This window comes from Prunus avium, chromosome 4 (assembly GCF_965620075.1).
Source record: "Prunus avium chromosome 4, drPruAviu1.hap1.1, whole genome shotgun sequence".
NCBI lineage: Eukaryota > Viridiplantae > Streptophyta > Magnoliopsida > Rosales > Rosaceae > Prunus > Prunus avium.
In genome coordinates, this window is record NC_142287.1 from 21,180,317 (window position 1) to 21,207,792 (window position 27,476).

General features: G+C 37.9%; 2 protein-coding genes and 1 pseudogene across 2 annotated transcripts; 1 reads left to right on the forward strand and 2 right to left on the reverse strand.

Annotated features, from left to right (window-relative positions):
* Nucleotides 1–232: 232 nt before the first annotated feature.
* On the reverse strand, nucleotides 233–1,797 carry LOC110752820 (putative F-box protein At4g22030 pseudogene; annotated as a pseudogene).
* Nucleotides 1,798–13,638: 11,841 nt separating this feature from the next.
* On the forward strand, nucleotides 13,639–14,358 carry LOC110752816 (non-specific lipid-transfer protein 1-like). Its single transcript, XM_021953546.2, has 2 exons — nucleotides 13,639–14,067; nucleotides 14,232–14,358. Exons 1-2 carry the CDS (start codon nucleotides 13,715–13,717, stop codon nucleotides 14,245–14,247), a joined length of 369 nt encoding a protein of 122 aa, XP_021809238.1. The 5' UTR covers nucleotides 13,639–13,714; the 3' UTR covers nucleotides 14,248–14,358.
* A 7,936-nt stretch (nucleotides 14,359–22,294) lies between these two features.
* Nucleotides 22,295–27,422, reverse strand: LOC110752818 (dihydrolipoyllysine-residue succinyltransferase component of 2-oxoglutarate dehydrogenase complex 1, mitochondrial-like). Its single transcript, XM_021953547.2, has 14 exons — nucleotides 27,210–27,422; nucleotides 27,029–27,076; nucleotides 26,722–26,785; nucleotides 26,606–26,633; nucleotides 25,963–26,033; nucleotides 25,326–25,400; nucleotides 25,179–25,234; nucleotides 25,010–25,054; nucleotides 24,600–24,872; nucleotides 24,382–24,476; nucleotides 24,124–24,214; nucleotides 23,913–24,023; nucleotides 23,187–23,381; nucleotides 22,295–22,848 (listed from the first exon to the last, which is right to left on the reverse strand). The coding sequence occupies exons 1-14, from the start codon at nucleotides 27,258–27,260 to the stop codon at nucleotides 22,657–22,659; spliced, it is 1,395 nt and encodes a 464-aa protein (XP_021809239.1). The 5' UTR covers nucleotides 27,261–27,422; the 3' UTR covers nucleotides 22,295–22,656.
* Between the last annotated feature and the right edge of the window lie 54 nt (nucleotides 27,423–27,476).

Consider the following 27,476-nt stretch of genomic DNA (forward strand, 5'->3'; position numbering starts at 1 on the left):
ATAACTCTTCACTTACACCCAACCTATCCCATAGCTTTTTCCCCATATTCTCTAATGCTTGCAGAATTGGTGATTTGTTTTCGATTTATACTGAAGTTTTTTGTGTTTTCATAATACCTCAAAGGTTTCGGAAATTACTCTAACACTTCCTCAAGTTTCAGATGGTTTGTAGGAAACCCTTCATTTACTTTTCCATCCAAAAATTGATGATTTCATTAAAAAATGGGTCAAGTAAACTAAGGTTGATTTAAAATCAACTACAGCTGGATTACCAATAATGGTTCAGTGACTAAAGACTTGCGTCTTATCCAAAAGACTAGTTTGTCCAGATTTCTTCTACTTAAATATACAAAAACAAAACAAAAAAGAAGAAGAAGAATATATCCAACAAAGTCAGGAGGCCCAAGGGAAATCAATCAAAAAAGCTTGCTTGCAAATTCTTCTTTAGCCTGTTTAAATCTTGAAGACAAAGATGAAGAACTTGCAAGGTCTCTGAGTTCTGCAAGGCTCCTGCCAAGCTGAAGAGCCACTTTCACTTCAAACAGCTCCCCATTCTCTCTCTCCCCAACCTCTCCTTCCTTTAGAGTTGATTCTATGGTCTCCTCCATGAGCTTAAAAAACCCTGCAGAACTCCTATACATCTCAAACACCATTCCCACTTGCCCACCATGCTCCAAAGTGTTGACCACACTGGCCAAAGCCCCAAACACCACAGCCAAAACTGCACCCCATGAACCAAAACCAGTCAACCCAACAAGCCCTGCCCCAGCTGCAGCAAAACCAGTGAGCAGAGGGCCACAGAATGCTAGTATTTTGTTAACCTTCAACACCACATTGCTTAGCCTCACATATTCTGCAGCATCTTTTCCTCTCACCACACCCAAAATCTCCCTCATTTCCTCTTCCAGCTTCTCATCCCACCCATTCCTCTCAACCTTCTCACTCGTCTCTTCATGTTGAGGCTTGGATTCTTCTGGCCACCACACAGCGGGCTTCACAAGGGAAGGAAATTTCTCAATCATGGTCCCAAGCAAGGGCAGTGGGTAGGCCTTATCTAAAGCCAAAACCTTTTCCATTGCAACCTTCACATCATTTGAAGTTGGGGTTTTCAAAGCCAGAGTGGTTTTGATCTCTTCATGAAGCCTCTTAAAAAGCCTTGAAGCATTTCTCTGCTCCTCTGCTAGCTGAGAAGGCTGGATCTTATTCATCACCAGCAAAATCCCAGTGACAGCCATGTATAGGAGACTGGAAGAGAGCTTGAGAGCCAAAATGGGTGCTCCTCCAGATCCACTCACAGCTGCAAGTCCAGCCATGATTGCAGCAGTGGCTGTCATTCCATTCAGAGAGTTGAGAAGCAGGCCATTCCAATTGTCCCTCTGGGCACAAATGTTCTTGTGCATTTCTACTCTGTCAGAGACAATTTCCATTATTGCATATAGCTCTTGCACCAACTTTGAATCTGAAATTGCTTCACTACCCTTTGATCTCCTAGTGTTTTTAAAATTTGGGTTCATTTCTATATGAGTTGAAGTTGCTGTTAGATTTAGTAACCCGTTGGGTTGACTCAGTTCATCCACAAGGAGCCTAGGAACTGAAAGATGGGATGATTTTTGGAATTTTGGGGTGTGGAGAGTGGTTTTGGTTTTTTTAAATGAAGCTGAAGAAAAAGAAGAAGAGCAAAATGAAGCTTGAAGAGTAGCCATGGTTCATGAACCACTGCTGCAAAATTGTTTCAAACTTCAGATTGAAGGTGTTTTAGTGAGTCAGATGCATGAGAATTTGATTCAGATTTATATAGGAGCTATAGGAGGAGAGAGAGACACGAAATAGGCGTCTGTGAGGACTTGGTTTTATTTTTTTTTCAACGTTTTACGTAAAGTAATTCATCTTAGTCTTTGTTTAATATTATACCTTTGACCATTTCCTCGGGAAGAGAAAAATTGTACTTTTGACTCATTAAAGTTGGAGAGAGTCAAAGTCAATTTTTGAACTCTATGTTGTCCTCTGGTCAATTTTTGAACCCCATTAATTATACAGTATCACATGCTTTTTGTGCTTTGGTTGGTAAGCATATAATACATTGCAAGCAAAATAACTTCGTGGCTCGGATTGTCTGTTGTCTACCGCTGGATACAATTACGAGTTTATCGTTAACGGGATCTACTTTTAGAGCAAGTCCACCCATGAAGGCAAAGGCAAGGCAAGGGCTGCAACTATTCATGTGAATAGTGGCAGCCTTGCCTTTTTTGGTTCCACCCCAAAAGGCTAGGGCAAGGGCAAGAAAAAAAAAAAGATTATGCAACAAAATATAAACAATTTAGAAAGTGAATAAAATTGTTATGTATTTATAGGGAAAACATCCATAATATTTTGGTTTTTTTATATAAAAAAAAATTGAATTTTTTTGGATTTTTTTGATTTTTTTTTTAATTTTTTTGCTTGCTGACATCAGCGTGACATCAGCGCTGACGTGAGCGCCTTCGGGCTTGAGCCCAGGCAAGATTTGCCCGTGGGCTTGCCCAGGCTGGTGGGTCCCATGCCTTGCCCAGGCTTGTTCTCTACCGCTGGAGTTGAATTGGGCTTGCCCGAGCAGCCTTTTGCCCGGTTTTGGTGTATGGCTGGAGGGGCTCTTATGACACCTTGATAGTGCGTGTGTAAGACTACGAGTTTATTCTTTTTTGTCACGTGATTATGTATGATAATGAATATATCCTAAGATTAATTAGATACAATCGATTACACTTAAGGTTTTTTAATGTCATCACCGACCAATAGAATTTAGTACACGTCAATCATGAGCGTTTTTGACAAGGAAAATATTAGGCTTATCACATTTTTATACCACATTGTGTATTACCTCTCTAATAGAGATGGGTCCCATTGTATTGGTGGACTCCACCTCTATTAGAGATGTAGTACACAATATGGTATTAAAATGTGGTAAGCCTAGCATTACCCGGTTGACAATCAACATTTTGAGAAACAAACGAGTGGACCAAAATGCTCACGTAATCACTTACGATGGTTGCAGTTGACCCTTGAATCTAATCTGTACATCAGCTTCAAAACTAAAATGGGAATCTAATATATATCTCTCTCTCTCTCTCTCTCTTATTTATGTATCTACGAATATCATGTTTTGGTTCATATGATAGGGAAATTTGCATAAATACCACCTCAATTTTTAGGCAAATGCACTATTAGCACCTCAACTTTTAATTTTTATTTTTAACCACCTGAACTTTGTAAAGTGTTGCAATCCACCACCTATGTCTAACCTCATTATAGTTTCCGTTAAGTTTAAAGGTATTTTCGTCTGTTTCTTATAATTAAAAATAAAATTTTAAAAAAAAAAAGAAATATGTCATTACCGCTAATCCACCCTATGCATCAGTGTTCAAGCAAAATTTATTTTGGAACACATCACCAGCAGCCACCCCCTCCCATTCGACAATGTATGATTCTCCTTTATTATTTGCATAATAATAGGAATTCTTCTCTTTTTTTTTTTTTTTATACACAAAATAATAGGAATATACTTAAACAATGTATGATGATGAAGAAGTTATAAGATAGAAAATTTAAATACTTCTCTTCCACTTAATATCAAATTGACATGGTCCTATCATTAAATCTTTTGACTTCCTATATTTCTTGGTTTGTCGTTCAATTTAATAAAAGTTTTCATTTTGAAAAAATAAAAACTTCAAATTGCAATTACTCCCTCTTCCCCTATATCTAGCGAATGCACAAAATTTAACATCAAAGACTAGAACTTGAATTTATAACTTCATCACAATTTTGGAAAGGAATCAATTTTCTTCCTATTACATACTAGTCCTGCTAAATATCCCAAAAAGTTCATAAACATCTGCCATTGGCAAACAAGTTCTAAAACAACAGTAGTCCTTATAATGGACATGCCTATAATAAACTGCAAGTTAATAAAAAAAAACATAAAAATAACCAAGCAATTAAGCCCTTTATGATCGCTAAATCTTTTTCGTCTTAGCTGGAGACTTAAGCCTAAATTTCCTTGTTGTGTGGGTTATCACAGAAGAAATGGTTGTGATTCCATTAGCAAGCTAGAGCGTGGTTGGTTTATAGTTGTATTTGCAATTCAATTACAACAACCCACGTCAAGATTTCAAGAAACAGAGAAATATAGAGTACGGTAGGATAGGGGTTGGGGAAGGTATGGTATAATTAGGTTAACTTTATATATATAAAAATTTGTTTTTTAAATTTATTTTAAGTTATAAGGAACAAACGAAAATAGCCTTAAACTTAACGGAAATTTTAATGGAGTTAGACATAGGTGGTGAATTGCAATACTTTACAAAGTTCAAGTGGTTAAAAATAAAAATTAAAAGTTCATGTGGTACTAGCGTACATGCCTAAAAGTTTAGGTGGTATTTATGCAAATTTCCCCATGATATTTATGATTTAGTTAGACTAATGTGTTCTTTTTACTATTGTGATGCGCAGAGTTCCTCTATTCTGATGGCAAACGGGTTGTCTTAACGGGTTTCAGGTCGTGTTCGTGTTAACCCGTTAAGTTAACGGGTTGACACGACATGAGCCGTTAAGTTAGCGGGTGACAAATACTAGACCCAAACACGACCCATTACAATTCGCAAATATCCGACATAGCTCGTTAAGAATAAACAAAAAACAAAAAACAAAAAAATAACTATCATCGTCACTGATTCCGAGCCCAGCCAACAACCCCTTATCTCTGTCCTCTCCCCCAATTTCCATCTCATAAACACCATAACCAACCACCACTCAAAAGTCAAAACCCCAACCCACATGGACGGACAATCAAGACACCATAACCATTCACTGGTTCTCAACTTTTACATCCATAGAAAAGAAAATTTGGATTCTAAAAAGAGAAAGAAGGAAATATATGTCAAATTTAGGAGGATTGAGTAGAGAGAATGGAAACTTGAGTAGAGAGAATGCAGAGAAATTGAAGGCTGCTCATATTTTCTGATTTCAACAACTTGTTGTTTCTTCTATTTCTTGTAATAATTTATACAACTCATTTCTTTCTATTGTTATACAATCAAGACACACACACACACGGACTGAATAAGATCAAAAGACAAAAGCATGAAAACATGGTCCTTAAGACAAGGGAGAAAGTATGTTCCCTAAGACAAGGAGAGAGGTTTCCACTTTGTGTGTTTCCACTTTGTCACTTTGTGTGTTTCCACTTTGTGTTTCATGACAACTGCTAACACTCCCCCTCAAGTTGGTGCATAGATATCACCAATGCCCAACTTGATCAGTGAGTTGTGGAATACTCTGCTAGATACTGCTTTTGTCAATATATCAGCCAGCTGGTCTTCGGACTTGACAAACGGAAGCTGAATTTCTTTATTTTCAAGTTTCTCTTTAATGAAGTGTTTATCCACTTCAACATGTTTAGTGCGATCATGTTGAACTGGATTGTGTGCAATGGATATTGCAGCCTTGTTATCACACTGTAGATGCATTCCTAATGTAGGTGCATATCCAATCTCTGTAAGCAATTTCTTCAACCAAAGGAGTTCGCAAATTCCTTTAGTCATTCCTCTGAATTCGGCTTCTGCACTAGACAAAGCAACAACATTCTGTTTCTTGCTTCTCCAAGTAACCAAGTTACCCCCCACATATGTGAAGTACCCTGATGTTGATCTTCTATCAGTGACATTCCCTGCCCAATCTGCATCTGTATAGCCACTGATATTCAGATGACCATTTTTAGAGAACATAAGTCCTTTTCCCGGTGCTGACTTTAAATATTTAAGAATCCGAAAAACCGCATCCATATGATCTTCACTTGGACAATGCATAAACTAACTAGCAACACTTACAGCATACACGATGTCGGGTCGGGTATGGGATAGGTAGATCAATCGTCCCACTAATCTTTGATATCTTTTTTTGTTAGTGGGTACTTGATTGGGATATACCCCAAGGTGGTGATTCTGAACGATTGGAGTGTCCACAGGTTTGCAATCTAACATTCCTGTTTCTGCCAATAAATCTAGAACATACTTCCTTTGTGAGAGAAATATGCCTTGCTTTGATCGAGCAACTTCAATGCCCAAGAAGTACTTGAGTCCACCAAGATTCTTCATTTCAAACTCCTTTGCCAAACATTTTTGTAGTTGAGAAATTTCATGCGTATCATTCCCAGTAATAATCATATCATCGACATAAATGATTAGAGCCGTTACCTTTCCTCCCTTGTGTTTTAAGAACAGAGTATGGTCAGAATTACTCTGCTTAAAACCATAATTCTTCATTGCCAAGGCAAAACGCCCAAACCATGCCCTGGGAGACTGCTTCAATCCATATAATGCCTTTCGTAATCTGCACAACATTAGCATGAGTAGATGTAACATATCCTGGTGGGATATCCATGTAGACTTCTTCTGTGAGTTCTCCATGGAGAAAGGTGATCGGTGCATATTTACATATCATTTTGTACCCTTCTAGCTTATGATTTGGTTATGTTTTTGAGTTAAACTTGTGCTTTTAATCCTTTTTGTGTTTATCTTTCAGTTCATTGAGCTTTAGGTAATAATGAGGGCTTTGGATAGTAAATGATGCAATCCATGCATGTTAGGGCCTAATTTGGATGAATGGATGAAGAGCTTAAAGACAAACTCAATTTTGGCTACAGTCCCCTGCCAGCCCAATTTCGTAGGTCATATTGCAAGCTTTGTTTCAGCAACCTACATAGCTCGGATGAGGCCACATTCTTCATGAAAGTTGTTCCAATGGGTGTATACTATAACATATCCGAAATTCAGCCCCATTGGATAATTGTGGAGTCTGTTACCTAGCAAACACAGAGCCATGCTCAGGATGGATTTTATCAGCGCGCAAAATGAGTTAGCAATTTGTTTTGGCCTTAACTTCCTCCTCCGACCTTGGATTGGCCCAAATGATATATGGCTGGAAAGAAGACATTCTGAACTTCAAGTTTGTGTGCTTAAAGTCTTAATTTGCTTAAGGGAAGCCCAATTCGTAAGCCCTTGAAGTTGCTGGTCATGCTGACCTCAGGATGAGCTATTATTTCTGGTTGGAAGCTTGGTCATGGTGACATGAAGATGAGCTAGGGCTGCTGGTGGGATTTATTAGTGAAGTGCATCAACCATTTCAGATTTTATAATGCAAGTGTTGTATGCATTAGTGAAGTGCATCAACCATTTCAGATTTTATAAAACAAGTGTTGTATGCATTAGCCATACTTAATTCAGATTTTCAGCTTCCTTAGGCCTATATATAGTGAGGTTTCCCAAGCTTGTAAACACACCCCAAGGGGGGGAGCTCTCAAACACTTCTCTAGAGCTCCCTTCCCTTCTCTCCCTCAAATTCTCTTAGTTTTCCTTTCTAGTTCTCAATTCTAGCTTTCTTTAATGTTTTCTTAGTTGTAATTTATTTTTCTTGTAATGTACATTCTTTCTTAAGTATTCAAGTTTAATTAGTTTCCAAGTTTCAATTATGGTTTTTGTTCTTATTCATTATGCTTATAAGTTAATATGCTAGTTTGAATGATTGATCACCATTTAGGCTTGCATGTTAGCTATCTTGGTTTGAATTAAGAGTAGACACCATGCTTTAATTCGAATTGAACTATGAATAGGAAGAGTATGTATGGACATTCGACAACAGGGATTAGATACATGCTTGGTTGTTTAAAATGTTCTTCTATGCTTAATGGGTTCCTAATGCTTAATTTTAGGTTAGACAACAAATGATCAAATTAGGGAATTAGGAACACAAGGTTATGACCACACACCATGGCTTAATCATACTTTAGCTAGAATCAATCCATTAATCTAAATTGAACTTGGGAACTTATTTGCTTGAGTTACTTATTTCTTTCTTCCTTGTTTTATGTTCTTTGTTTTTGTTTCTATTTTGTGTAGGGAAACTAAATTGGATCATTCAATCACCAATCCCTGTGGAATCGACCTCGCACTTACATATGCTATACTACCAACGGTTCGTGCACTTGCGAGTATCACAAGTTGAGGATGCAGCTTAATCCATTTTGGTGCAGCTGTATCTACACAACAAAAGGCATTCTTCACATCAAATTGGTGGAACGGCCAATCAAGATTTGCTGCAATGGACAATAGCACTTGAACGGTGTTAAGTTTTGCAACAGGGGTAAAGGTTTCTTCATAGTCAATACCATATGTTTGCGTGTATCCCTTGGCCACAAGTCATGCTTTGTAACGTTCAATTGACCCATCAGCATTGTATTTCAAAGTCTAGACCCATCTGCATCCGACAGTCCTCTTTCCTTGAGGTAAATTCTCCAGTGTCCATGTGTGACTTTTCTCCAGAGCATGCATCTCCTCCTTCATTGCTTGAACCCATTTTGGATCCTTCAATGCCTCACTCACTTTGGTTGGAATATGAATTGCGGATAACTGGTGTACAAAGCCTTGGAGGGGTGCATATAATTTTTCAGCAGAAACATAGTTTGCAATTGGATACTTTGATGCCTTGCCATTATCCGGTGAATACCGAATTGGCGGTTTTCCACGGTTCTGTCTATCAGGTAATTGATATCTAACAGGTTCATCAATTAAAGCAGTAGATGTAGTAGAATCACGTACCTCATGATTATTCTCAGGAGATTGATCAGTGGGTACTAAAATGTGAGGGGGGTCTTCATTATCATCGTCGATGAAGTATGAAAATAGGCCAATTTTCTTGTTGTGGAGCGACCGGTCGCTAGTCTCCTCGCGACCGGTGGCATTTGGACAGGTTCGAATTTCAGCTTCAACATTGTGGTGTAACCGGTCGCTGGGCTCCTCGTGACCGGTCGCACTTGGACAGCTTCGAATTTCAGCTTCAGCATTGTGGTGCGACCGGTCGCTGGGCTCCTCGCGACCGGTCGCATTTGGATAGGTTCGAATTTCAGCTTCAGTACTTCGGTGCGACCGGTCGCTGGGCTCCTCGCGACCGGTCGCATTTGGACAGGTTCGAATTTCAGCTTTAGTACTTTGATGCGACCGGTCGCTAGGCTCCTGGCAACCGGTCGTGGGTGGGCAGATTACATTTTCTCTTAGACTTTTTTGGCTCGTTTTGCTCCAATCTTCAAGTTCTTGAATTTCCAGAGCCTCCTTGCTCATTGGTTCTATTTGTATGTCTCTTTGGGGCGAATAGTTGGACATCGTATCATGGAAGAACATTTCAGACTCCATAAAAGTGACATCCAAGGTGACATAGGTACGACGAGTAGGGGGATGATAACACCGATATCCCTTCTGATGAGCAGCATATCCCATAAAAACACATCGAAGAGCACATGGATCAAGTTTGCTACGTTGATTTTTATGGAGATGAACAAACGCCACACAACCAAAGATTCATGGTGGAAGCATCGAAACAGATGGCAGGGGCCCATAATTGGCAAGTGTTTGGAGCGGAGTCCGGAAGTCCAAGACCCGCGAAGGCATACGATTGAGAAGATAAACTGTCGTGATGATGGCATCATCCCAGTGGTTGCGGGGAATATGAGCCCCAATCAGTAGTGTTCGAGCTGTTTCAAGGAGATGTCAGTTTTTCCGTTCCGCAACACCATTCTGTTGTGGTGTTTGAGGACAAGTCGTCTCATGAATCATGCCGTGCATCTGGAAGTATGTTTGAAAGTCATGGTTGACATATTCGCCCCCATTGTCGGAGCGAAGAACTTTGATCTTGGTAGAGAACTAAGTTTCAATATGTCTGTGGAAAGACTGAAACATAGTAAACACTTCATTTTTATTCTTCATCAAGTACAACCATGTCATCCGAGTACAATCATCCACAAATGTCACAAACCACCGAATGCCAAAATGAGAAGTTATAGGTGAGGGCCCCCAAACATCAGAGTGAATTAACTTAAACGGAGTAGTGCTCTTACTTGAATTCAACGGGTAGGGCACACGGTGACTTTTAGCCAAAATGCAAGTGTCACATTTGAAGTCGGAGTCCTTGAAATCTGATAATAAGTTTGGTAGAATATGCTTCATATATCCAAAGGATGGATGCCCCAATCGACGGTGCCACAACCAGACTTGCCTTTGTTTGATATCATGTGTCACATTGTGAGCCATGCCTGTACTGAAATCCTCCACATAATATAACCCCCCTCTCATAGTACCACGACCAATAATCTCCTTAGTGTGAATATCCTGAAGTAAACAAAAACTCGGGTAGATTAATACACAACAATTCAATTGTTTAGTAATCTGACTAACTGACATTAGCTTATTTGATAGAGATGGAACAAGTAAAGTATTAGATAATGAAAGAGAGGATGAGAGAGCCACAGTGCCAGCCCCTGTCACAGGAGAAGTAACTCCATTGGCATTAGCAATACTAGTTCGTCTGGGTTGACTGGTACTCAGAAAATCATCAGGATCAAATGTCATATGATCGGTTGTGCCAGAATCAATTATCCAGCTCGTTGAATTTCCATCATCCGAAGTATGGAATACATAGCCAGAGTCACTACTTGCAGCTTCATATCTTTTTTGATCTTTTTCATATCGTGTAGTTTCAGTCGGGGTTGAGGTCTGGATCATCGGGGTCGGTTGGTTGGGTTGGAGACAATACCTAGTCCAGGTGAGGCCAATCGGTCGGGTCGATGTCTGGGTCGGGATCGGTGTCTTCAATGCTTCTAGGTAGGTAGATTGAGAAGAGTTGGTGGTGCTATTTCTAGCTGGGAAAAAAACATCTTCCCTCATGGAGGTAGCAAAGATTCAGAACAAGAGTCAGCAATTCCATGATCGCTGCTCTGATACTATGTCAAATTTAGGAGGATTGAGTAGAGAGAATGGAAACTTGAGTAGAGAGAATGCAGAGAAATTGAAGGCTGCTCATATTTTCTGATTTCAACAACTTGTTGTTTCTTCTATTTCTTGTAATAATTTATACAACTCATTTCTTTCTATTGTTATACAATCAAGACACACACACACGGACTGAATAAGAATTCTATAGTGATGGCCTTTGTTTGTGCCTGATAAATCACGGCCACGAGCTGGCCGAAGGAGCCCTTTCTTTCGGCCCTGGCACTTGTTCGCAGAGGCTGGAACGCAGCGTTTCGCCAGGGCATTTTCGCATTCCTTAAAGAATAAAAGAAGAAATGCTAAGGCATGATCATCTCGGCCTCAAGCATAGGCCGAGGCCGAGGTAGAGCAAGGTCACGGCCAAAGGGATTAAAGTCAGATCATCACGTGACAACAGGGTCCCAGGCTTCATTTAATGAAGTAGTGCCTGTTTAATGCAGCGAAACCCATTGGCCACAAAGTAGCATTTAATGCATGAGGGAAGATGGGAAGTGACTGAAGTCAGGATTTGGTGATGAAGATCAGAGTGATTAGACGTGGACATTCTCACAAGGATTCTGACAGCTTGAGATGTTGGTTCACCAGCTATCCAGGCAATAAATGCGTCTCCACGGCCAGAGGTTCAAAACCCACGATTGAGCGCGGCGGCCGAGATTCACCAGGATTTCTGGGGTCTCATCACCATACTTCACGATCCCAAATGTCGATTGGATTGCCCACTTGCGCTAATCAGACTCCACTATGCGCAAATTCAGCCTCGATTACTCATCCAGGGACTCTTCCTATAAATACAAGACTCGAGCTACATTCAAAGGGTTCAAACACCAAAACAAGCCTCCCACGGAGCAACTTATTTTTTCTGTAATGCACTTTCAATATCTTTACTTGCTTTCCTAGGAGTAGTGTTAGATTGTAAGCAGAATCCATTCATCAATATATCATACGACCCTTGATTTTCAAGGCGCCGGAGCACCATCCTTGTTGTTCGTTCACTCACCCCATATATCACACGACCGTCACTCCCTGAGCAGCGCGCCGGAGCACCGCCCAAAATCCACCACCAACACCATCACTCGACGGCCTTGAAGTTCAGGCCGTGAACCTAACAGCCGAGACCAGTTCCTCTCTCGGCTACAATCGTTTGACTAGGAAGACAGATCAAACAGGCGCACCATTCATCCATCCAAAACTCATCGAAACATCAACGCACGGTAAACCGTGCTGGCACGCCCGCGCACAACCGCACCGCACCCAAAAGCAGGAAACCCCGTGTTAACGCACATCCCCTCAGCCCGGAACTCCAGGCCGTGAGATTTGCGCGGCAGACAGCCTTAGGTGAGGCCCTTTCTCTTAATTGTTTGATCAAATTGGTTAGCCTGATTCAGTAGTTAAGAGATAGGACATCACCTAAGGGCCATATATAAGGCTCACTATAGAATGACTCTAGACTTAAAAATCCTTAATGGGCCTTTTTCCATTTTCAGTTCAAACAAGATGGTTGCCTCAAACCCTAGCCTTCTTCTTCTCCTCCTCCTCCGCCATAGACGACCCTTACTCGAACATCGATTTCCGCCCTAGCTTCTGTTCCCAGCACCTTAGCCTCTAAGATGATGATGACCCCTCCAACAACGACGTTTCGCACAATGTCATCAATAAGGTCTACCTCATTCCCTACAGGTGTGCCTCGAGCAACTCGTCTTTTCAACTAAATTGCTCGAGTCTTGTTGAGATGTTGAGATGGCTCTATAGCTGTATTGGATTTCATTTTCGTGGAGGTTCATGGAGGAATTTGGTGGTGTTGTTTGGGTCGGTAATGACTTCATTGCCGACGGCAATGGCTTCGATTTGGGTTTTGGGGTGGTAGTAGGAGATGTTGATGAAGGAGGGGTCGTTTAGAGGGAGGGGACTAGTTGGTAGGCAGGGGTGAGGCATCAATCACTGCCCCAAAGGTTGGTGGGGGAGGGGATCGTCAGGTACAGAGAAAAAAAGAGGGAAAGATAAGTAATTTTATATATAATTTTTCTTAAAATAAAATGTTTTATTGATTTTTACGTGGCATCCACTTCAACAAAACAGTGGGTCCTATTTGGCCGCATGGATGAAATTGCCATAAAGCCCATGTCACGTCATCAGATCTAACAAAGTTTTGGATGGAGTTGATGGCATGGGGCAAAGTAGGTCACCAAACCTCGATCAAAGGATGAAAGCTAAGTTGCACGGACACTCCACCAAGCCCCCAAGTGTCGGAGTGTCAAACACTAATTGAACCCCCGTGTCTAAAGGTCAACGTCATGTCCACGGTCAAGACACTCCCCATACACGATCAACACTCTCTGGATATGGGTCAACTCATACTCAAGGTCAACTAATGTGTAAATTCAATTATAATTCATATAAAATTAATAAACTACATTTGAAAGGATTGGAAAGCTTGAATTTCACTATATATGGGTATTGTGAAATTGTAGTATGAACATCAATATTTATTTTTTTCAATATATTTATAAGTATTATTATAAATTAATATTTTTTAATTGTCGTGTCCACGTATCCTAGTATTTTTGAGATTGGAGTTCTGGGGGCAAAGTGGGTTTTGACCGAAGTTTTTAAGGGCAATTGTGTAATTAAGCATAAAAACTATTGGTTTAAGGAAGGTTAGGGCCCTTAGGAAGAATCAAAAAAATCACGACTGCACAATTAATGAGTTACCAAAAAAGTGGTGGTGCCTGCCCTATAAAGAGAGGCATGCATCTTATGCTCTAGGCCACAGTGAGTTGAGGTTTTACAATATCCAACAACAAGCAGTTTTTATATTGCCTAATTTTGTGTTTTTCTCTTCCCTTTGTTGAGAAAGAGAGGGTATGGAGATGAAGCTGATGGGTTGGTCTCTGATAGTTTTTGGGTTGGTGGTTATGGTTTTGAACAATGCATGTCCTGCAAATGGGATCACATGCCAAGAGGCCCTGATGACTTTGATGCCCTGTGAGCCATACTTGGTGGGTTCTGGCCCAGGCAGTCCTGCCGTTCCTTGTTGTGCTGGTGTCCAAACCCTTGTTTCTGAGGCTACCTCCACTGAAATCCGCAGGAACCTCTGTGAATGCTTGAAAACAGCTGCAGCTGGCATGAAGATTGACCCAGCCAGACTAAATGCCATCCCCGAATACTGCAAGGTCTCCGTTCCTGTACCTCTTGACCCCAGCGTCGACTGCAGCAAGTAATTTCTCTCTCTCTCTCTCTCTCTCTCTCTCTCTCTCTCTCTCTCTCTCTCTCTCTCTCTTTTCTTATTTATGTATGTAAGAATATCATGTAGATTTTGGTTCATATGATATTTATGATTTAGTTAGACTAATGCGTTCTTTTTACTATTGTGATGTGCAGAGTTCCTCCGTTCTGAAGGGTGTGCATGATGATGGTATGAAATAAAACATGGAGAAGGATTAGCTGCAAGACAGATGTTTTTTGTTGTGCAGAAAATTAATTAGTGTTTGATTCCTTTTGTGCATCCAAAATTTATATAGTAAAAGAATGCTATCATTTCTCCTTATTTTCCTTTTATTTTTCTTAACTTGGTTTAGTCTCTGCTCCCAACTAAGAAGCAGTTAAGCCGTATCCATTTTCCTTACAAGTTTCACTCACCAAAATCTACATTGCTTGATATTATAACTACCCTGTAATGAAAAATTAAAAGAAACACGAAAAAAGATTAGCATCAATACAAAAATCAATCCCCGATTCTCTCTCCGTCTCACAAATGAAAAATTTAGACATACCAATTGTCTTGTTGAGTAGCCAGAGATGAAGGGCCAGTTGAATTGCAAAATAGAGTGAAGCCACATTCTATCCACTGTGAACCCAAACAATGTGATCCCTGCTCTATTATTCTCCAGATTCTTCACTGCAAAAGCGACCACACACTATCATTACCCAAAAAATAAATAAATAAATAAATGCCCAAAAAGAAGAAGAAAAAAAAAGAAATTCAACACTGAAGATGATGATCTGTTCCTACTACAACCTAGAGCTTGTCTTTTCTGGAATGAGATTGTGTGAGTGTAAATTGACACCAGCTTGGTGTTGTTCTAATCGTTATCTTCGGCACCGAAAAAGGACCCAACCAGCTTAGGGGCCGCCTAGCGACCGCCTAGCGACTGTCCTCCGGGTCCGGCACCGAAAAAAGCCCCAACCAGCCTAGGCGCCCGCCTAGCCGCCTAGCGACCGCCTAGCGACCGCTATCAGCACCAATAGGAAACACTTGAGCTGAAGAAATCAGAGCCATTGGAGTCTCACTTTCTGTGTAATCAAAAGACTGTATTGTGGCGCAGACATGCCACTTTGCAACAAGACCCGTTATTGACTGTGCTTTGTGTGTTATTTTGGTTGCACTTCGCAGGCAGATGAAGAGACTAGTAACTATGCTAATGGATCAGATACTGCCACGAACACAGCTCCAAAGTGCACAAAATGGTGTTGCTCAAATATATGTTCCCATGATACGGTAATTCGGCTGCTCCAGAGACATACCACCATATCTTGTAGAGACACGCTGCTGCAAAACAGGGGAAGACGATCATGCAGAGGAGCTTCATTGAATTCTGGAATACGTATCAGCATAGAGATTAAAACCTCGAAGTTTCAAGATATATATCTAAGAGTTTGTTTTGAATGAACAAATTATATATACCTGAAACTGCTGTTTATATCCATGAAGAAAGTTGACACTTCCCCTTACACCAACTGACTGAAACCAATTCCAATTTGATTTCCATTCTTCGGCTTTGAGTTTCGTTTGGTTCTCTGAAGAAAACCAATTGTCTTCCATGGTGTTCGCAATCTTAACATTCTGCTCTTCTTCGTCTCTCAAAGCAAGTAACTTCTGTAAACTATAATGACTACACATGATAGAACACACATCAAGGCTATACAAGAGCACATCTCCTCAATCCGATCCCTTCATACACTCATTCTAGATGGGGTGAATTCTTTTGTGTGGGTTGGCTTGATCGGTTGAGCAGGGGCACTTGTATTTATATGCATCTACCTAAGAGTCTTGCCCATCAAGAAACTCTTAAGAAGTCCTTATTGCATTAGGTTTATAACTTCTAATTCACAATTAAAAAGGAATCCTTTTAGCTCTTATATTAGCCTTAAAACACTAACTTAAATAGAGCTGCCGGTTTAGTTGCACTTGAACTCCTAATTGATATCAAGTCTTTAGAATCCTTTGATGATTATAAGACCACACTTTAATGGGTTAGACATCTACACGTCTAACATTCTCCCACTTGGTCTAATGATCATCAAGAACTCAATATCAATTACTGTAAGGCCTATGGAATTCATGTAAACTATAATTCCTAATCAAGTCGCTGTCAATCAAAAGAACAAGCATGGAACTATCAAGACTTATTGAACATTTCAGTATTTCAAAGTCTTTATAATTACACATACGAGCTCTCAAGATCACATGAGACTTCCATCAAGATTAGAATGCTGAATGATTATGACCAAACTTAATTTGTGTTTACAAAGGTCACTTTCATTCATACGCCCTCCCTTAAGAGATTACCAAGATCTCTCCTTAATGACTCTGGTATGAATTCATGTCTTATGCAGTGACTGTAGCTAGCTATACTGCATTATGACATATAACTGGATTCATTTGTCAAGAATAATAAACATAAATCTGAAGTCACATAATTTATTAAAAGAATTAAACCAAACAGTAGTAAACAAAATAACTGAACTGTCTCCAAGAAAATAATGAAATTAAGTGGAATAAAACTCGGCTCCCACTGATTTTGCATATATAAAATGAATGGCATAACCAAAATCAAATCAAATTTCCCATTAATACTTTTGGGAATAACCTCATACAGTAAATCAATCAACCAATGCAATTTCCTTTCATTTACCTTCTACCTTACAGGCTTGAAACAAAAACCTTAATGCTTATTAGTAGTAATCATGAATTCAATGAAAGGTAAAAGTCATTGATTAACCACTGTTGACTGAAAATATGAATTAACAATAACAATTAACACATCCAAACAATCTTTGTTCGTATTAGCCTTAAAACCCTTAATGAAGAACTGGAACATTAAGTGATTAATCATAAACAGTCAAAACTAAATGTATGCAACAAAGAAGATCATTGAATGCTCCCACTCATCAAACATTTTGCACCAAAAATGTATCAAGAAATGAGCATAGAACAAATCATATTATTTTCACTAAAATTGTTTCCTCAGGATTAGGCCTCAACTTTAATTCCTTGAATTTATTTCTCAAAATAGTACTTTACTAACACATATCTTGAAAAACATATAACATGTCATGCAGATTGGACTTAGTTTGAGAAATAACCAAACTGTAATGAATGCAATAAACTTTATTCACTTTGTACTTTAAAAATCAATTAAATTTTCTTTAACCAATGCATAATAAAAAAACGTAAGCAAGGTAAGAACTTTAGTAGCCAAAAATGAAACAGCTAGGTATCCAAAAAAATTGGTAATGAAAATATTTAGATGCATAAAACCAACACTTAAGATGTAAAACTTCAATGTGTCAACAACCAGAAAACAGTTCCAAGTATGTTCCAAAAACTTTATGAGCTTTATCAAAATACAAGATATAAGGTCTTGAGTGTGAAGCCCAAAACTTTACATCACTTCTCCCACTTGGGCAAACACTCACTACTTTGCTACTTCAATATATAGTGCAACAATAACCTTATGATTAGAAATACTATGACAAAATGGTGTAAAAGAACTTTCAAGGCGTGCTCTTAATGTACTTCACAGTATAAGCCTAAATGCACAAACTGTCAAGAAATTTCCAGCAATGACATGTGATTACTTGAGAATTTACCACAATTAATTTATAAGTCGGATTAGCATCAAATTTCATGGAAACAAACTAGAGACATTAATCTTCATACCTAAAAAAATATATAGTCATTTATAGCTAATTAAAAGGTCTAAAATAGATCTACAAAATTACTTAGAAAATCTGTCAGCACATACTTTTCCTGAACACAGATCACTAATAAAATTCTCACAAATAAACTATACATCCAATAATCACGAAACTTTTCAGAATTTACGAAGACATGTATATGCTTAACATGTCAAAAATTCAGATCATTTGAAGATCTTTAGGTGAGTTATTCAACAACATTTATACACAATGCAGAAACTGTCAGGAAAAATTCCTGTGCATCTGTTTCAACTTTATAAATTCACCAAAAATTCAATTCTCAACATATTTTCATGAAATCAGTGCCTACAGAAACCTTATAAAATTTTCCTTCTCACCTAATTTTATCATTAGTTAATTTGAATTATAAATTCACCCTAATAGATGACATGTTAGCGTAGTTCAAAACTGAAAAATTATTATAAATTTATGAATGCTAACAATATACACCTCAAAATTTAGTCATCCTTATGCATTCTAAACATTCAACATTAAGTTCCATGTAGGTGCAAAACAATTAATACCATATCACAAAAGTAAAATATAAAATATCACTTTATCAAGTTTAAACATTTTGAGCAATCAAAGATCATTCGTATCTTGAGTATCTTATATATTGCAATGTGCCACTTTTGACACAAAATTAGTGAGCCTTAATTAGAAGTGCAATTTGATCCACGCAACTCATTCAATTAAGAAATAACAGTAAAACAATATCCTTAAACATGATCTAAGCTTCATATTGCATGACCTTACAAAACAGCCAATTTATTTTATGACGGACACAGCCTTATGGATTAATCCAACTTTACATGATTCAATCCATCAAATACGATCGAATTAATACTTTTAACACATGTGGATCAGTCCAACTATAAATGGTTTACTCCAAATCACCTACGGATCAATCCTTTTACATGTGAAGGTGCATTGATGCTACAAAACATTCACTTAAATGCATACAAAAGGCAACCAAGTCTCAAACATGTCCGTACATAAACAAACAATATAGCCAAGAAAGAAAGTTCCAAAATAGCTCACGTTTCCCTTTATATGATCAACCATATTTATCTTTCCTTGAGTCATGAAAACAACTTTTATGACTATTTAAGATCACTATTAATAAATTATTATCAGCAACTTAAGCACGTGAGATTTATCAAAACCAATAAATAGGACACGTATCATGTTACAATCCATAAAATAAAACAAAACCGTATATGCACCTAATGGAGTTAAGGTTTATTGTGACATTCCGAAAAGTCTTTAAAACACAAACATATCTGAATAAGCTGTCTCATAGTGCTTAAATATCTGTACATTATTGATTCACACCTGTGGGTTGAGAATCAAATATGTTTTTAGTGATCACCAAAAGAGTTGATATATGAATTTCTTTTGTAGGTTAAATCCCTACATATGTGGATAGAGAGAAATTCCTATATTAATTCACATATGTTATCTTCTGGGTCACTCCACCATTAATGTACGTGGATAAACTTTCCCCAGGAAGCTTTACTTAAACATTATTAACTCACACCTGTGGGTCATAAGTTAAACATGCTCCAAAACACTAGACGAATTAGGTATGAGTAAACTTCTTGTACAGGAAAATTTCTCATCTGTGGATCAAGAAATTTCCTGTTAGTTTACACAAACCCTTTCTCTATGTTGTTCCATCACATCTGTCATCAATTTGTATTCTTTTCATCTATGGATGAAAATAGCACAAAAGGCTACTAGCTGTGATGCAATTATTGATCAATCTTTAGATTGGAAAATGAATCTGCAATAGTTAAGCTGTTGTGGCTCGCTTAACTAATGCAATATTCGAGATCTCCAGTCTTTGATCAATAAACTTTCAAGCATGAATAATGATAAAGAACTTTATATCATGACATGCTTAATAAAATATGTTAATGCCATAAAATATAAGAAATAACATGTACTTTAAAGGTTTTATTTTTTAGATTTTTATCTTTCTGGTTTAGTGCTTTAAACCTTTATGCATATATACACTTGTTATGCTTATGTATAAAAACCTAAAACTCAGCTTAATTAATCATGGCATTAAATAATTGATCAAAGAATCGCTAAATATATTTCTCCAAACAAGTCACGGCAAAACAGTTCATGACAGAATCGATTACTTAATCAACACAAAACATGCTTGGGTCAATTTAACATCAATGACTGAAGCTGAAACTAAAAACCCCAATTTTATCTTAAATATATATACTTGTGCATGTATTCTTTTGCCGCAAAGAAAGTACTTATCCAACTTATGAAATTTAAGCATGCTTGAGGAGATATCAAAACTGAAGCCATGTTTATCATGCTGCAAAATTTGAGATTGAAACTAAAAACCATATACATGCTTAAGTCAATTTCCATCGGACCTCAAAACTTTTCCTTAGTTTACTTTATTATTATACATTATTAATGGGAAGAGATATGCCGCATGGATGTTGATAAGTCAAAAGGTAAGTCAAACGAAAACAAGCCAACATCAATCTGCATGTTAACTAAGGATACAAATAAAATAAAAACACAAACTTTATGTTTACTTTTAGTGAGGCATAAAACCATGGACAACACAAGTCTGTTGAAGCCAATTCAAAAGCAGCGCAATCAAGTTAGATTCAATAAAACAGCCATACCTCAAAATCAGAATAGTGGATCTGTCAAGAGGTAGCAAAAGAGGAAGAATTGTCGCCTTATTAATTCCAAAGAGCCGTATTGCAGAGTAACAGAAAAGGTGGGTAATTTCTATCGGTTCTAAAATATGCAGCCTAGGCTCTGATACCATATGTAAACTATAATGACTACACATGATAGAACACACATCAAGGCTATACAAGAGCACATCTCCTCAATCCGATCCCTTCATACACTCATTCTAGATGGGGTGAATTCTTTTGTGTGGGTTGGCTTGATCGGTTGAGCAGGGGCACTTGTATTTATATGCATCTACCTAAGAGTCTTGCCCATCAAGAAACTCTTAAGAAGTCCTTATTGCATTAGGTTTATAACTTCTAATCCACAATTAAATAGGAATCCTTTTAGCTCTTATATTAGCCTTAAAACACTAACTTAAATAGAGCTGCCGGTTTAGTTGCACTTGAACTCCTAATTGATATCAAGTCTTTAGAATCCTTTGATGATTATAAGACCACACTTTAATGGGTTAGACATCTACACGTCTAACAACTTCAAGAATTCAGCTTCTTCCTCCTCCTTTTGTTCTTAGAATCGTCTTCCTTACAATCCCATTTCTGCTTGTCCATTGATTTGCAGGTATGTTTATTTGCTACCACTTTATATGCTGAAAAAACAATCTTTAATGTTGGGGTATTTAAAGCCAGAGTGGTTTTGATCTCTTCATGAAGCCTCTTAAACAGCCTTGAAGCATTTCTCTGCTCCTCTGCTAGCTGAGAAGGTTGGATCTTATTCATCACCAACAAAATCCCAGTGACAGCCTTGTATAGGGAGACTAGAAGAGAGCTTGAGAGCCAAAATGGGTGCTCCAGCTCCACACACAGCTGCAAGTCCAGCCATGATTGCAGCAGTTGCTGTCATTCCAATTTAGTTGTTACGTATCACACTAGTTTTAGGTTACCGAACATGAACTTTGAACTATTATCCAGCTCATTCCAATCTCACCTCCCAAACAAGGATAACAGGATATCCATCAAGGTAACCAAATTTCAAACCCTTGCGTTGTGAAGTGTAATTTAATAAGGAAAAAGAAAATGAGCAAGAAGCTGCAGTCTCAGCAATTACAGTGACGTGTATACAATGTCACATGCTTTTTGTTCTTTGGTCGGTAAGCATATAATACATTGCAAGCGAAATAACGTCGTGGCTCATATTGTCTGCTGTCTACAGCTGGAGGAAACTTGCAATCATCACTGGTCATGCATACAATTACAAGTTTATCGCCAACGAGATCTAACCCAGTGAAAAATAGCATTAACTTGCAGACCAATGATCTCAAATTCGAACCCCCATGACACTTTGATAGTGCGTGTGAGAAAACCCCCCTCCCCTTGCATGTGGCCCTTAAATTTGTACAAACACTATTCGTTCCTAACATTTTTATGCATACATTAACAGAACTATTCTCTAAATAGTTCTTTAAACAGAGTTATTAAATAATGACATTGCTTAACTCTTAGCTTTTCTTCAATAAAAAAAACAGGTGTTGGCTTTTCATATTTTACCCTCAATTCGATTGGTGCATTAAAATTTCCATTTCAGAAAGAAACTGCACACACGATATTAAAAAGAAGCTGAATACTCTTAGGCCAGCCTGCCTTTTTCTTCAGTCTTGTGTTGTACCTTACGGCCATTCGGAAAGAGCTCAAACCCAATTCAATAAATTACAATACGCTACAGCATTGCAGTAGCATGAGTAAATGGACATGACCAACAAAACAACCGATTTGAATCGCCGGCCAAAATAAGATTTAAGAATTTATTATGATCTAATGTCATCAGATACTTTTGAATAAGACATTTTCCATGCAAAGATATGAAAGTTGGAAGGAATTTCACTTGGAAACAATTCCCTATGATAAGATTCACAGTAGCATAAAACAAGAACTAGGCCGATCAACTACAAAAATCGGAAGACTCAACCTGACAAGCTCTCTCATTTCAGATTTAATCTCAACCAGCCGCAATTGAATAACCCACCTATAGGGTCTCAACTAACAAATCAGATCCTACAAAATTGACCTATTACGTATTTATTTTTCCTTAAGTATATTTGATTCTCGAAAAACCCCCGAATGAAATCATGTACCACTGCCGGTGGGGTGCTTCATATGTCGAGGAGAAGCCTCCGAGGATCCTCAACAACATCTTTAATACGACGCAAGAAGAAAACTGCCTCTCTTCCATCAATCAACCTATGGTCATAGGTAAGAGCAATGTACATCATTGGCCGCGGAACGATGTCGCCTCCAACAACCATTGGACGGGTAACTATTGAGTGCATACCCAAGATTGCTGACTGCCAAAAAATAAATCACTTGTGTGAGATTTCTTTTCATTTTTACATTTTGTAGTTTCAGAAAATAACTCACAAACCCAGAGCAGGAATTGAACCTGAACCTCAACATCGACGCCCTACTAATGAGATGCCATTTGGCCTAAATGGCTAAAGTCATGTATGAATCTCTTTCAAATATCTTAGGTATCTATTTCCGGCTTCCCAGACTAATAAAATGGATGAACCAGCATTCTAAAACATTTAGTTTTCGATATTGTTGTCTACCTAAAAAATGAAGTTCCATTTGTTGAAATAAGATGATAAAATTTCAAGTTAATTGTGTCAGAAAAGCACCAGACCTGAGGGGGGTTGATGATGGGGGTACTTATAAGGCTTCCATAAACTCCACCATTGGATATAGTGAATGAACCTCCAGCCATCTCATCAATTGATATAGATCCATTGTTTGCCTTCTTTGCAAGGGTGTTCATCTCCTTCTCTATCTCAGCAAAATTCATTTTATCGGCATTGCGAATAACTGGCACAACAAGGCCCTGCAAGGAAATAAATTGAGGGAAACTTACAGTAGCAATTAAAATGCATTTTGATTTTACAATCAATATTCAGTCTACTATGTTAATATTCATATCAGAACTTAATAACCATGAAAAATATGTACTTTGCAAAAAGTTATCAACTTCTGAGGTATAAAAAACTAAAAACTAAAATGGGTCCTCAACAATAATGATGTGGCCCTGCCAACTAAAGTATAAGGTCAAACGGATGAAACAAACTAGATCCTGGTCAAGCATATTGAGCTCATATGATATAACACATAATATTAAAAGCAACGGTATGGCATTTTTCACTCTTTCTTAAAAATCTAAAAACATATTTCTCGATGGGATCTTTACAGACTAGAATAATGTTAAACCAAAGTTCCAAATGCAAATATCGATTATCAAAGAGAGAGAAACAAAACATTAAAAAACCTTTTACATACAAACGGCTCTTTTGACATCTAAGTCTGCAATTCGTCTAGATGAACATAGTAGGTAAATAAATCAAAAGAATCATGGCCAAACCTTGGGAGTACCAACGGCTATGCTTATATCTATGTAATCTCTATATATGATATCATCCCCATCAATGACTGCATTAATAATAGGCTGATTTTGGAGTCCACTGACAGCAGCCTGTTAACAGAAACAAATAAAGATTTATAAGTACACACATGCATGCAACATTTTAGTCTGTTTCATATTAGCAATTCTACATGTATTATGTATTGCATACTTTTATAAATCCAGACATAAGCCCCAACTTGACTCCATGCTTCTCAGCAAATGCATCCTTGTAGTCAGAACGAAGCTTCATCAAATTTGTCCTATCACAAGCAGCAAATCAGTGAGGGAAGATAAGATCATACATACATACATGTATAATTCGGATAACACTAAAAAGAACAATTTGAGTTACCTAAATGAATTAATCCCAAAAACTGGAAAACAGAAACATGACATAGGATGAAAAAAAAAATTAGTTATAACTTACATATCAACTTCATTGAATGTCGTCAGCATTGCGAATGTGTTTTGTGAATCTTTCAATCTCGTAGCAACCCGTTTCCGGAGCCTTGTCATAGGAATCTGCAAGCATGAGGTTCCAAATTATTAAAAAAATATAATAAAAGATTACCATATAAATTGTTTATAAAGATTTTTTATTATTAAGAAGGGCAAAAAGGTATTAAAAAATCATAGAAGACTTACTCTTCTTTCCCTTTCCTTAGGGGTAAGCTGGGGTTCTCTAGCAGAGGGTTTAGAAGGTGGTGGAGAGTGAGGTTTAGGTTTCTCAGTAACAGGTGTAGTTTCAACTTTTGGTTCTTTCTTCTTGTCAATATTTTCAACAGGGGGAGATGGTCGAGCAGCAGCTTTGTCAGATGTCTTCTCAGATGGACCAACATGGTCTACACCATCAACAGACTTTGAGATAACAGCAATCTTGGTACCTGGTTCGACAGTATCCCCTTCATTGGCCACAAACTGCCACAATTGAAGTAAACATGCAGGCAGACTAAAACATTCAGAAACCAGTCCATAACTAGAAAAGAGCCCCAAATTTACTGGGGCACATTAATCTATACGGGGATGGGGGAGGGGGGGACTGCAAAACCTATTACCTTTTGGATCACACCGGACTGAGGACTAGCAACATCAATTGTCACCTGATGAAAAATAAACACAGAATTAAAATCCAACTCCTGATTCCTGTCAAATGGGGGTTAACAATCCTGTTTGGAACTTTGTAAAGCTTCCATAAAAAATTCAAATAAAGCTTTATGCTAGAACCTTATCTGTTTCAATTTGAGCAATTGGTTCATCAACTTCAACACGATCACCAGGGTCTGCAGGAAAATATGATACAATCAGTCAGAATCAGACCAAATAAACAATTGAACATTACGAATATTTGACAGAATATCAGGCTGAGCTTACTCTTCAAGAATTTCGCCAAAGTGCCATCAGTAATAGATTCACCCATATGAGGGACGACGGCATCAATGAAATCCCCTTCATCACACAAGCAACCAAAAGTTAAATGTCAGCAGAGAGAGAGAAAGAAAGAAATCAGATACCAAAACCATTAATTTCCCCATAGGAACTAAAATATTATGAGAACACAACACATATACAAAACAAAGGTGCCTTTTTACCGAGAAGACACCAATACAAATTATCAATCATAATACTTTCCAAGGTACCATAAATTGTACAAATTTAGAAGATAACCAGTTTCAGATAAATCACTCCAGGATTCTGTACTATTCCCCCATTATGAATCTTACAAATGAAACCACCCCTGCTTTTCCTACTAGTGAAATGGTGAAAAACTAGTACTACCCCTAAGACAAATCTCAACCTCAAGCTCATCAATGCTCTAAAATTTGTTTGTTTGTGAATGTGTGTCTCTGTGCAGGAGCTTGTAGTCGACAAAGATAAACAATTAAATATTTGAAGTGTTGCTCCAAAAATGTGCTTAAGGAACAGGGCATGTATACTTCAACAATAAAAGGCATACAGACGGTTATAATATAATTAAGTTAAATTGATGGGTGAGAAGAAGATATCACACCAGTCTCTGAAGAAAAGGGCCTGCTCCACATTTGCCTGATGGGCTCTGGTTGCATAACGCCGCCAACATTCCTGTACACCAGTAAAGCCATGAGAATTATCTTTTTTTTTTTTCCTTACAAAGAAAAGTGAATTGGAGTAAAGGAAACATCAATTTACAATAAAACTCAAATAAAAAGAGGAAAATAACTTTAGCTCACTCCTTCACTAAAAATTGTGTCATGTTAATGAATTGAAATTGCCACGTTGGTCTACAATTCAGGCCCAAGGTGACAAACAGAGATTGTAGATACATATAGAGATGGGAGAAGCTAATAGGCACCCAAATGGTCCTGCCCTAACTGTAAATTTCAAATAGATGCAGCCCATACAAGAGGTTCTTGCCTGAAAAGCGCTTACTAGCTTCATACCATTATCAATCATTTATGCACACCAATACGTAACACATTTGACTTGACTACATCCGATGTTTTAGGCACTACATCGAACCAGATTGGCACGGAGAAGAAATCCATCTCATTTGAAGCAAAGCATAATGTAATTCAGTGGTAAACAGTATAACATTACGCTCAATTCTCAAAACACTAGTTAGTAATTATCCAGTAAAATAGAATAAAGAGAAGCAACAAAATGGCGTCACTAACCTGGTTTTCTTGATACAAGGCGAGGAACCTGAAATACGAAAAACCGATACACTGATTGAACTAAACAAACAAAACCATACGTACATAAGATCAATTATTGAGCTAATTAAACCCACCTGCAAAAATGAGGTGAGAAAGGTTCCGGACCCGACCCAATCCTCCTCTAGGTTGAAGCAGAATCTGTCCCACGTACATGGAAATCAACAATTGCAACAAACATATGACATAATGCACACTAAAAAAACAAAACCCATATTTCCAAATTCCACATTGATGATATAAGCTAGCAAGCAAAACCCAATTCATTTTATAATAAACAGAGACATGCACACCGTGTAACATCACAAAAGGACACAATATTATATATATATATATATAATATTATAATGAAAGGGGGGAAATCCAAAATAGTTTAGAAGGGACCTCAGAGCTTGCAATAGGTCGGATTGAGTGCAATGACTGCCCCAGAATCTGAAACAAACCGCATAAATAAAGCTTGCAGAATATATTTTGACGAAATATATTTCAAATTTTAAAAAGAACAAAAAAGGAAGAAGAAGAAGAAGAAAGAAAAATAGGAATATATGTAATGGGATTATATTACCGAAGCAGAGGAGGCTCCAGAAACGACTCTTCGCCTTATAACGCCCAACATCGTCGTTTGGGATCACTCTGTGAATCTGTGTGTGGGTTTAGGGTTTAAGCTAACTAATAAATAATTAAAGTGAAGATTTTCAGAACGTCGTAGGGTTTCACGACAACTATCACTATCACAAGCAGACAGAGACGGCACCAAGATGTTTAAGCGACACGTCTTGGTTGGTCCTCACTCTTTTTTTTTTTTCTTTTTTTTAACTTCCTCTTTTATTTA